The sequence below is a fragment of the Cricetulus griseus genome, chromosome 5, assembly GCF_003668045.3.
Source record: "Cricetulus griseus strain 17A/GY chromosome 5, alternate assembly CriGri-PICRH-1.0, whole genome shotgun sequence".
Lineage (NCBI taxonomy): Eukaryota > Metazoa > Chordata > Mammalia > Rodentia > Cricetidae > Cricetulus > Cricetulus griseus.
In genome coordinates, this window is record NC_048598.1 from 160,604,515 (window position 1) to 160,617,124 (window position 12,610).

General features: G+C 40.5%; 1 protein-coding gene across 8 annotated transcripts in view; it reads right to left on the reverse strand.

Moving 5' to 3' along the window:
• The window catches only part of Immp2l (inner mitochondrial membrane peptidase subunit 2), an 874,875-nt gene that overhangs the window by 820,772 nt on the left and 41,493 nt on the right, over positions 1-12,610 (reverse strand). For all 8 annotated transcript variants that reach the window (XM_035445042.1, XM_035445043.1, XM_035445044.1 and 5 more), the window contains one exon: positions 9,902-10,038. In XM_035445042.1, the coding sequence (XP_035300933.1) occupies positions 9,902-10,036 (135 nt within the window). In that variant the 5' untranslated portion in view covers positions 10,037-10,038. The remainder of the gene's footprint in view (positions 1-9,901; positions 10,039-12,610) is intronic.

The window sequence follows — 12,610 nt, forward strand, 5'->3', positions numbered from 1 at the left end:
CGAGAGGATAACAGAATAGAATTTCTAATCATGGGTGAAAGACAGATAATTGTAACTTGGGGTTAGTTTTTAAAAGACCATGAGAAAAAGCAAGGAAGAAATTGAGTCCTGTTATATAGTCAAATTCAGCTAACTGCTTTTAGAGAGAACCCTAAAATCTCAGTGGCTAACACAACAATGAATTTATTCCATAGTCATGCAGGAAAAACATGTATCTAAAAGCCCCTATGGCCACAGTCTCTGCATGTGTTTGCCTGCTGTGCTATATATTCAAACAGAGGTCTAGACAAAAATTACACCACTTAAAATTTCTCTAGTCTGTGACACTATGAATGCTATAAACATTCAGTAGAAACTTCACTTTGAATCCTGAATTTTCATCTTTTCCTGAACTAGTGATCCATGGTATACTTTCTACAAAGTGGGTGGTTGCTGGGAGCTGTAGCTCCAGTCAGCCAAATGCATCAGAAGGGTGAGGAGAAGGTATATCTCCATGTTTGTCCCTTCCAGGACTATTATACTATAGACAACAGAAGCTATTCCTTCTTCTGCCAGGCCAGTAGAGCTTAAGAGACAATAATCCTCTGTGTAATCACTCTGAAGCCAACTACCAGGTGACTAGAGAGCACTGGTCCTAACCTGTTCACCTGCTCTTCCTTGTCTTTCTGCTGGAGCACAGTGAGAGCTTTGATGCCATCACCTTGCTCCTGTCTCCTGCCTTCTGAACACTCTGGTGTCCTTCCACTGAGGCCCTGTGTGGTGGTGGGCCTTGCCTCTTGCTTCTGGACATGTAAGCACAACCTGTTTGGGCCACAACTGACCATTTAGTTCCTAACAGAACACAAACATCTGCAGCCAGCCAGAACACTGAAAGAGCACCAGAGAGCAAAATGTCACAAAGGTTTTCACGGTCCTGATTCCCAGTCATTTTTTCATTGGGCAGAGTTCAGTCATGTGACTGCTATGGGTTCTCTACCAAGGCACACTCATTTTTATTATCTCTGATATGAGACAGTCACACAGGACTGCTAGGGAAGGGTAGAAATATTTATAGCCGTAGGCCCAAACAGAGCATTTATACTCCCTTGTGCTTTCTTTCTCTTTCCCTCCTCTCTCAAATAAAAAAATACCCAGACATCACATAATGAAGAAATACAGGAAGAATGCAGGTGGGAAAGCAAACAAACTTAGAGGCTTGAAACCTGAGAAATAAAAGCATGGTGACATCCCTAGGTTTTGTTGTTGTTTATACATATGCAAGATAAGGCAATGGAGAAGCCTGTGTCCAGAGTCTATGCTCTATTAAAGGACCAGAAGAAGAATGACAAGCAGAATTGATGTCATTTTGATAGTCATCATCCTAATCAAGTCAAACTAACCCCATTCCCACACTTCAGGGTCCACAGAGCTCAGCAATGAGGTGTGCCAAGCTGGCACAGGAGGACTTTCCCTATGTAGTCCAGGCTGACCCCAAACCTTCGATCCTCCTGCCTTATCTTCCCCAGGTTTGGGACTATACGCATGTGCCACCAAGCTCAGTTTAGTAAATTTTCTAAAGGCATAATAACCTTTGTGCTATAGAAGCCATGGCCCTAGATGTGCAAAGCAGAAGCACTGTTATTCTCTCATTAAAAAAAAAAAAATTGGGGAAAATCACAAAGGGACATTACAGAGTTATCACTAACCAACTGCTCCAGGATCACATGCATATTGCTATAAATACAAACCATTTGAATTCTCTGTTAATGATGGGTTACAGAACTACATAAAAACCTGTAGCATACTAAGGGAAACCTTTGGGTGAGATTTCAATGCCAAGAGTAATTTGGGAAGAAAGCACACAAGCCAACCCCATAAAATATCCAAACATTAAATCCAGGCTTCTTTGGATGTTAGCCTCAGCCGAGATGGGGGTGGTGGGTGTGGGAGCACAGAGGAGTGGAGTTTTTGCACAGAAGGAAAGCGGTGCCAGGTGTTTCCCAGCATCTCAGAAGTGCAAATTCAGCAGGAAGTCTAACTCCCAAGCTCCTCCAGAAATGCTGGCATGTAAATCACAATGTATCTCTTTCCCTAGGAATCTAGATCCAGCATCTGGGAATATCAGAATCACAGTTATTAACACAACGACAATGGCTACTGAGTCTCAGGAATCCCTCTGTATGCTTAAATTTTTTTAAGTAGAGATTTGTGAGAAAGAAAGGGCCTCTTTGCTTACTTTTTGGACAGAACTTTCAATTTTCAACTCAGTAGGAAATAAGATAATGACTATAGAGCTAGGTGGGAGCCTAAGAGGTTTATTACAAGCCAGTTTCTTCAGCTTGTACATAGGTAGCTAAAAGTCAAGACAATTTCAAACCAATGAATGGGTATTATTGATGAATAAAGACCTAGGTGCTGTATAAACTCTATTTACCCTCATATTGCTAATTTTGAAATCTGTTTTGCATATGTATCTCTCTGAAGTCTGAGCTGGGAAGATGGCAGAATGCAATGATAATTTCAAGTGTTTTTGCCTCTGGCAATGCAAAACAGGAAAAAGGGAATGGTTGCTACTTAAAAATTATGTGGTAAATGCAGCAAAAATGAGATGACAATATTCAAAATGACTTCTCTCCCTTACTTTAAAAAGCCTTAAAATTTAATTTTAAATGTGGAAAGCACATACCTTCTACCAGAGCCAGTGACCCTGCTGCATGCTTTCTCACTCAAATAAAATCTAAAACTTTGGTGTGAGGTCATTAAACTATTCCTAGGGCACCCTTTTGCTCTAATAGCCTTGGTAAGTCATTGAAGTTCTAATTTGAATAATTGCATTCCACCTACATAAATTCCCTCTGTAGTTTCAACTGTATGCAATATCAGTCTTCATTTCCTGAATTAAATTAATGTTGTGTAATATGGTGCTTCTGTAAGAAAAAAAAATAAGTGCATCTACTTTCATAGGTAACCTTTCAGCAAGCAGGAGAAGTGATTCATGTGCACTACAGGGAGCAACAGGTCAGCATGAATAATCATTAACCAGTAATCTGTGCCCACAGTCATTATGAGCTGAGCATTGCAAAGGGGACGTCTTATCCAAATGACTGTATCAACAGAGCTAGATTTAAAAAAAAAAAAAGTCATAAGCTGAACGCTGTTTTCAATTGAACTAATCATTGCATCGTTAAATTTTCGTTTTATATATGACTTACTTTCACCTAACCAGACTCTCTCTGTTTGATAATCTTTATCCTTCTATTCAGACAGCTGATGAGTTGCAAATTAATACTAGAAAACGAATGTTAAGAAAGGACCTACTGAGGAGTGTTTTAAAAGTAAATAATTATTTCTTGAAGATGAAATCCTAAAAATGTTTTCCTGCCACACTGCAGCCAATAAGTGTTTACTGAATGATCTAAAGAGTTCTTATATCAAAATATAATTCTCAGGGTGAATATCTGGTATGACCATCACATTATCCCAGAAATCAAAAAAGTAGGAGTACAAATCTCTTTAATTAGATTTCATATTTCAGCCTTTGGATTTTGTTAAGTAATGTATTTACAAGTTACAAAGGCCACACTAAGGTATCTGAAAACTAAATATATCCAAAACAGAGCAAATATTCCAGCTTCTATTCTTTTACAAATTTGTCAATATTGGTCTATAAAAAAAATATGAGGATCATTTCTTGGTAAGCTCAAAGGAAAATAAGTTTTTAAGTAACCTCTAAGACCAACCATGTATCCATGGAGTCCTAGTGGCTGCAGGAGATACTTCCTAAGTGTCATAATCTTCCCTTCTTTAGCTTCCTTGAAGGTACAAATGTGCTCCCACTGGTTGACTTTGGATTTGGCAATGTGAGTGGCTTTAAACAATAGAATCTGATGGCTAGAGAGATGGCTCAACAGTTAAGAGCATTGGCTGTTCTTCCAAAGAACCCAGCTTTATTTCCAAATACCCACATAGTGTGGCTCACAACTATAACTCCAGTTCCAGGGCACCCCTTGCCCTCTTCTGGTTCTGTGAGTACCAGGCATACACATGGTATATACACTGAGTAAAACATGGATAAACAAACCAAAGTTGTATACTAAGGCTTTCAAGGTTTCTAAGTCATTTCTCCTCATCATTTCATGTCTTGCTATCAATCATGAGAAGAGCAGATCATCTAGACAGCAACCACACTATGGGGCAGATGGAACGAAACCTATACTCTATAGTGACTACAGTTAACTCAGAGACCCATGAGTGAGAGCCAAGGATGTTAGGTAAGTCAATGACATCCTGACACCAAAATACAGTAGCCAAAAATAAAATGGCTTAGGCCAGTATCCTAGTTATATGTCTCTGTTTCTGTGATAAAACCTATGACCAAAAGCAACTTGAGTGGTAAAGGGCTTATTTTACCTTATACTTTCTCCTATTACTCCATCATGGAGAGAAGTCAGGGCAGGAACTCAAGTAGAAACCTAGGGCAGGAACTAAAGCAGAGACCATGGAAGAAGACTGCTTACTGGTTTCCCCGACCTGCTTTCCTATACAGGTCAGAACCACATGTCCATGGTGGTACTGCCCACAGTAGGCTGGGACCTTCTGCATCAATCATTTATCAAGAAAATAGCCCCACAGACTTGCATACAGGGCAATCTGATGGAGCCATTTTCCCAATCGAGGTTGCTTCTTCCGAGATGCCCGTAGCATATATCAAGCTGACTAAAAGCTAACCAGCAGAGCCAGCAAGATAGCTCATCTGATAAAGCACTTGCTTCCAAGCCTCACAGCCTAACTTTGAGCCAAGGAAGCACATGGTGAAAGGAGAGAATCAACTCTACTAAGTTGTCTCTGGCCTCTACTAGTACAATGTAGCACATGAGTGCCTACACACATATATATGCACACACAAACACACACACACACACACACACACACACACACACACACAGAAAACAAATGTAATTTTAAATAAATAAAACTAAGCAAATAAAAAGGCTTAAGGTATGATTTCTATATACCACTCTGATACAAAGTAAAATTTTCATACTGATGTCCTAAATCCAACAACTTTTAATTTCTGGATATATTAAATAATAACAAAATACCTATCTGGCAAATGAACACCTTCTATAGTAAATGTGCCCATCATGCTGTATTAGTCTTGAACTTCCTCTATTAAAATAAAAGTGTCTTAAAGGCCGTCTGTGTCTAATTCATTATCACACATAGTATCTATTACAGTGCTTTGTACTTAAAAGCTATTTGACAAATTACTATATTCCAATACCATTACCAGTGCTCTTCAATATTGTCCATATCCAAATATACTTCCTGAGACAAAATTAATCATATATTTGAGAATACAGAAGTGATTAAATATTATAACTTTCTCACTTTTATATATAATGTCATTAGATATCACTAAATCATGCCTAAAGTATTTCAGAGCATAATTAAAATAGTGAAATTTAGAGATTAATTTGTAAGCCATCTTAAAAAACAAAACAACAAAGTGTCTGTCTTAGTTAGGGTTTCTACTGCTGTGAAGAGGCAACACGAACATGATAACTCTTAAAAAAGAAAGCATTTGGGCTGGAGAGTGGCTCAGTGGTTAAGAGTACTGACTCTTCTTCCAGAGGTCCTGAGTTCAATTCTCAGCAACCACATGGTGGCTCACAACCACCTTGAATGAGATCTTGTGCCCTCTGCTGGCATGCAGGCAGAAGACTGTATACATAATAAATAAATAAAATCTTTAAAAAAAAAAAAAAGAAAGAAACCATTTTATTAGGGTTGTCTTACATTTCAGAGACAACTAATGGAAACTCAGTCCACTACCATTATGGCAGGAAGAATGGAGGCATGCAGGCAACCACAGTGCTGGAGAGACAGCTCAGAGTTCTCAGTGATCCCCAGGCAGCAGGAAGAGAGTGAGACACTGGGCCTGGCTTGAGCATCTGAGACCTCAAAGCCCACCCCCAGTGACACACTTCCTCCAACAAAACCACACCTACTCCAACAAGACCATACTTCCCAATAGTGCCACTCACTGTCTATGGGTCTATGAGAGTCATTTTCATTCAAACCACCACAGTACCTTATACCAGATTTTTAAAACGAATAAAAGCCACAATAAGAAAACTACAATGTAGAATCAGTGGTTAGGTGAGCCTCCTCAGAACTGATGCATAAAAACATGCAGCAGAGATGTGTCATGCATCAAGTCCCAAAAGAATAATCCCAAGGGAGGTGGCATGGCGACTCATCAGTCTCGAGGGTAGCACATTTCTGTCTTGCCTCTCTGTCACAGATCCTCAGCCTTGACCATACATTAATTTCCTCCATCATTCCCTATCATCCAACTGACTGCCACATCGTTGTCATTTGCTTTCTTCTTTCTTTGCTGAGATTCTCTTCCCTGTCCTTATTTCTCTGTCCTCCTTTCATCATTTAAAGCCTTCATACAGGAACACCTCACCACCAATCCAGAGTGTCCTTCTTCAGGGAACAACCAAAGCCTTATACCAGATAATAGCTTCAGGCCTCAACCAAAAAACTCCAGAGGATGTCTCAGCACATCTCACATAGCATGTGCTGAGACATCTAGAGATCCCCACAACTAGAGAAAAGTAAAGCCATGAGTTTATTCCAAACTGGACAAATCTGGGTCTGAACCTAATCAGTTCATCACAGCTGTATCTAGCAATAATGTCCTCAAAAACAGTAAGTGAAGAGTTAAGGTAGTAAAGAGTTACCCTGTAGTTAACAAATTTATTCTATGTAAATTTCTGCTCTTAAACAATTTTAGTTATGACTCAGAGATATCTAATGTACCTGTAAATTAAATTAGCTGCTAATTAGTCCAAAACCCAGAAGGTATAAAGACAGTCATATTTCTCCTGTCTTTCCAGAACATCCATTCTAATTCACCTGCAAACAGTATCCCATCCACTAGGAAATGTCACCTGTACTTCACTCCCAATCCTCACAAATAATGTGACTTCAAGACTCTGGCCAGTTGTGGTGGTACATGTCTTTAAATATCAGTACATGGGAGACAAAAGCAGACCTGATCTACATAGTGAGTTCCAGGCCAACCAGGGCTACAGAAAAAGAAAGAAAGAAAGAAAGAAAGAAAGAAAGAAAGAAAGAAAGAAAGAGGGAGGGAGGGAGGGAGGGAGGAGGGAGGGAGGAGGAGGGGGGAGGGAGGAGGGAGGGAGGGAGGGAGGGAGGGAGGGGAAAAATATGTGTGTGTGTGTCCTAAATCTCTCATATATCACTTAGTCTAGACACAGGCAAGACTTGCACTTATCCGAAGCTAGATCAATCATAACACTCTCTACGATGGCCAAAGTTGACCTAAATATATGAAAGAGCATTTGATAGAACCTGAATCAATCATGGTCTCCTCCTGCCCCCAGATTTTTCTAGCTGAAATTACAAAGAAGAGTAATTTCTCAGGGGGTGACAGAATGGGACATTTTAAAGCAGGAGAGTGGCCAGCATCACTCGTGTCCTGCCACAGATGGCAGAAAAAGCTAACATGAAAGAATTATACAAAGATGTAAACAGAAGCAGAACATAGCATCAGAGAGAAGGCTGAGCATACAGCTTTGCTTGCCACTGTTCTCCGTGACAGCTGCCAAGCTGCTGCTCCTGTCGTAGTTCCAATGAATTTACAGACCTAGGTAAATTTAAGCTATTCTTTAGCCTGTAACTAAGGGAATTTGGCATACTGTGCCAAAGAAACTCCAAGGTAATAAACTGACTTGCTATGAGTAGAGCTGGGAATAATGCAGTATTTACTAATGTATCTGCAGACTCAAATGTATCTATGGAAGGCTAATAACAGTCGGCTGAATGCCATCTGGGAAGGACAACTTAACATTTTCTTCTTTGCCTTCCTCACTAGGGATAAACTTTGTTCTTCCATAAAACAATCAATGTCTTGTGAGCAAGAGTCGTACTTCACATATTTTAATGAATGCCTTTGGCTCTCCCCACCATAGCCATGACTATATGTTCTCAGTAGAAATGAAGATTAAGATACTGTGATTATCACATAATCCCCTGAAATATCATTAGATTCAAAGTAAGGAGGTCTTGTATTCCGCAAAAAAATTTCTTCTATAGATGGTGGCAGTTGTGCAGCAAAAGAGCACTAAGAACATTGGAGAAAATCATTATTAATCTGATTGTTACTAGAAGATCCTAGGGCTCCAAAAAGGATTTGGTCAGCTGTGGAGAAGCCGCTTTAATCTGAAATGATAAGTCTGACTCAAAAGCTCTAAAAACAAATCTACCTTCCCCCCTGCAGGTTACCTGTAAGACAAGGCTGCTAGGAACTGAAAACTGAAGAGATAAAAAATAAAGATGAAGCCTTCTTAAATGTTTTAAACTGTATTTATAAACAAAGGCATACACCTATAAATCATATTCCTTGTATAATGCCACATTCATTAAAATATTTCTTTCATCAAATTAATAATAACCAAGTTTATGCTTGGCTGGTGACCTGTGGAAGGAACCATCAATGGATAGTTTGAGGTCAAGCTCATCTGATGAAGAGGAGGGCTAAAGAACCCTCAAATGATGGAAGCAGAGGTAAATGGAAATACAACCTAGCTTGAACATTAGCTTTCCACAGAGGCCACAACCTGACAATCTGCTGAACTTCCTTATCTCACTGACTTCCATACTTAGCAAAGGGTTTGATTTTTAACACCATAATTATGATAAGGTACATTCATCCTTAGTCCTTAAAACTGGTGCTTTAACTGGCTCTAAGTAAAACAAAAGTAAAAAACTCACTGGATTACTCTGCATGGCTATAATCTCTTGAAAGTCCATATATTCTATGTATGTATTTCACAGAGCTATGCTGCACAGCGTGTGACCTTAATACATGCCAATGACAACCAAGAAAATCCTGTTACAAAATGCAAGCTGCTTAGCTGCATAAACTTCTCACAAAGTTAGCCTCGAAACAACAGTTCTTTGATAAAACCTTCTGAGTTATTATACAAAATTGCTTGTAAAAATTTTTTGAAATCTCCACTTCAAAGTTCTTCCACTATAAACTGCATTTAATATTTTGAATCAGTGCGGGCTAACAAGATAACTCAGGAGATAAAAATGCTTGCTGAGCTAGCCTGGCTCCAAGAATTCAATCCCTGGGACACAAATAAACTCATACTCCATAAAATTATCTTCTGACCTTTACATATAGACTATAGCTACAGAATGCACACACCTGAACACACACCTCACATACACACACACATACACCTGAACACACACAATAACACACACAACAATAATAATGATAATTAATTTTAAAATGTTAATGTGTTTTTAATCAACAATGCCTGGAATCAGTCACATAGATTTTCTGACAAACTGAAATTATATGCTGAGTCACTGACTATGACCTAAACAAATCCTACAATAGCACTTTTTTTTCTTTTTTTTCAAGACAATTTCTCTGTGTAGCCTTGACTGTCCTAGAACCCTCTCTCTCTAGACCAGGCTGGCCTCGAACTCATAGAGATCTGCCTGCCTCTGCCAGGGACTAAAGGTGTGCACCACCAACGCCTGGCTAATTTAATTTTAAACAGGTGTTTAACTGTAGCCATCATCACAGAAAATGATGCCATTTAATAGATTTTCTTTGTCTCCGCTTGTAATCCACAGAAAAATCGAAGTACACAGACCCAGAAGTTAATTCTATACACCTCAACTATGGTTATAATAATAGTGTATTAGAAGCCTTTTAAGGAAAGTAGGAAAGGTGAAATTCTAGTTTCAACGCCTTTTTAAACCCTCTCGGGTCCCAGCACAGACACACTGAGGAGAGCTCTGATTTCCAGAGTGTGAGAAACAGCGAAGCACAGGCTTTACAAAACAAAGCTGAATTCGTTTTCACCTGCATCGACGCCCCTTCCACTCGTGCCACGCAGGCCACCCGATCCAAGAAAGTGACTGCCACAGGCACTGCCACGAAGAAGCCTTTACAGAAGGCCTTGAAGTATCTTCTCAGCCAGCCTTGTGACTGCGCCATACCTAGGTGCACAAAAAAACGACAGGTAGAAAATTAGCCTAAAGAAAACAGATTTAAAAAAAAAAAAAAGTCTTCATAACAACACAGGAACTGGCTGTACTGGGACTCAGTGGTGGGGCATGTGATTAGCATCCACAAGGCCCTGGGTTGGGTCCTCAACCTCACAAAAGAAAAGAAAACTTGGAAGGTCTGCCTTAAATCCCAAAGGGAAATGCCTGAGCTCCGATTATGTCTTTTCAGCTTGTCTACTTGGAGACACCAGTGAAAAAGCCAGAAAACAATCATTCTAAAAGCAGATCTTTCCTGCCGCTCTAACAGTAGAGAAGCACAAACTTCCCTGCCAAGTTGAGTGCGATGTGTTTACCCGGCTGATAGCCATTTCCCAGCCTCTCTTACTGGTGTGACCATGTAACTAGGTGTGGTCAATGCCATTGGCAGGTATTTCAAAGCAGCTCTCTCCCCACATTCTGAACTTAAGGGCAGTGTTTCTGTTTCCATATCACACCCTTCCCTACACCCGTATCCAAGCACACCCGCGACAGTCCATGCACTAATGATAACTAGTTCACATCACATTGGGCGGTGATTTTCTGTGAAAAACAAGATGTCAACCCCTCAACCGAAGAATGGATAGAGAAAATGTGGTACATTTACACAATGGAGTACTCTGCAGAAAAAAAACAATGAAATTTGCAGGAAAATGGATGGATCTAGAAGAAACCATTCTGAGCGAGGTAACCCAATCGCAAAAAGACAAACATGATGTGCACTCACTCATTTGCGGATTTTAGACATAGATTTTAGAGTAAGGATTACCAGCCTACAATCCACACTGCCAAAGAAGCTAATAAACAAGGAGGTCCCTAAGGGAGACATACATGATCCCCTGGAGAAGGGGAGAGGTTCAAGATCTGCTGAGCAAATTGGGAGCACGGAAAGAGGTGGGAGGGAGCTAGGAGAATGAGAAGGGGAGAAGAAGAGGGATGCCGAGGACATGAGGGAGCAGTGATGGGGGAAATACTTCTGTGTATGTTTATAAATAAAGTACTTGCTTGGCCAATGAGACAACAGGTTAGGCTGGACTAGGAGTCAAAGAGGATTCTGGGAAATGTAGTAGAAAAGTGGTGTTCCAGAGAGGAAGTGACATAGCAAGGAGACTCATATTTAAGAAGAGAAAAAAGGAAGTGTCGCTCTCTTTTCCCCCTCGGCTCCTGCTCCAGCAGCACGATGTGATCCACCAGCTAGGAGGGACGCCAATAAGGCGTCTGATAAAATAAGTCTTATAAAATATATAGATGTATGATAATTGAGACTGAACTAACAGATGAGAATCCTAGTCATTGGCCAAGCAGCATTGTAACTAATACAAGTCTCTCTATGTATTCATTTGGACCTAACTCAGGGGGCGGCTGGCGTAAAGCTCACACGTGGCGGTGGGACTCAGGCGGCTTTTGGCAAAAAGATTTATCGTAACAGAGCAGAAGTATGAGTCAGGAAGAATACACGATAACAAGAATGGAGATATCATAATAGAGGGAGACATTTTTGGTTTACAGAGAAATCAGGCACTAGGGAAATGTCTGGAGATCTACAAAGATGACACCAGCTAACTATCTCAGCAACGGAGGAGAGGCTACCTTAAATGCCCTCCCCTGATTATGAGATTGATGACTGACTTATATGCCTTCATCCAGCAGCTGGTGGAAGTAGAAGCAGATACCCATAACTAATCACCGATCTGAACTGGAACCCAGATGCAGAGAAGGACCAGTGAAGAGCACAGAGGTCCAGACCAGGCTGGTGAAACACAGAAACAGCTGACCTGAACATCCGGGAACTCTTGCTCCCCAGTCTGATAGCTGGAGTACCAGCATGGGAATGATCCAGACCCCAGGAACATGGGTTTCTGTGAGGAAACCTCAGAAATCTATGGGACCTCCTGTAGAAGCCCAGTATTTATCCCTAGCATAGGTGTGGACTTTGGGAGCCCATTCCATATAGAGGAATACTCCCTGAGCCAAGACACACTGGGGTGGGCCTAGGCCCTATCCCAAAGGATACGAAAGACTCTGATGAAACACTATGGAAGGCCTCGACATCCAGGGGGAGTAGAAAAGATATGTGACAGATAAGGTTTTAGTTGGGGGGGGGGGTTGGGGAGGACGGGTAGGAGAAGGGAACTTGGATTGTCATGTAAAACAATCCTGTTTCTAATTCAAATAAAAAAGTTGGGAAAAAAAAAGAGAGAGAGAGAAAAAAAAAAAAAAAAAAAAAAAAACAAGATGTCAGATCCAGCAAAGCCAGGCTGGTTCAAACTGATTCTGTTGCCTACTCTCTTTCTAGCTAGTAGCCCCTTCCCCCCTCATACTGTCATGAGGTAATTATGACACATTCCAGAGAACATGATAATTTACAATTTTCATGACATCCTAGGAACTGGCAAACAAGGTCAGGTGAAAGTGGGGACAGAATTCATGGAATGTCACACTCCTGGAGAAGTTATAAACATTCTGCCCACTTATTGGACACCTAACCCCTCACTTCTTTCACCTGCTAGGACTCAGAGGTGGGTAA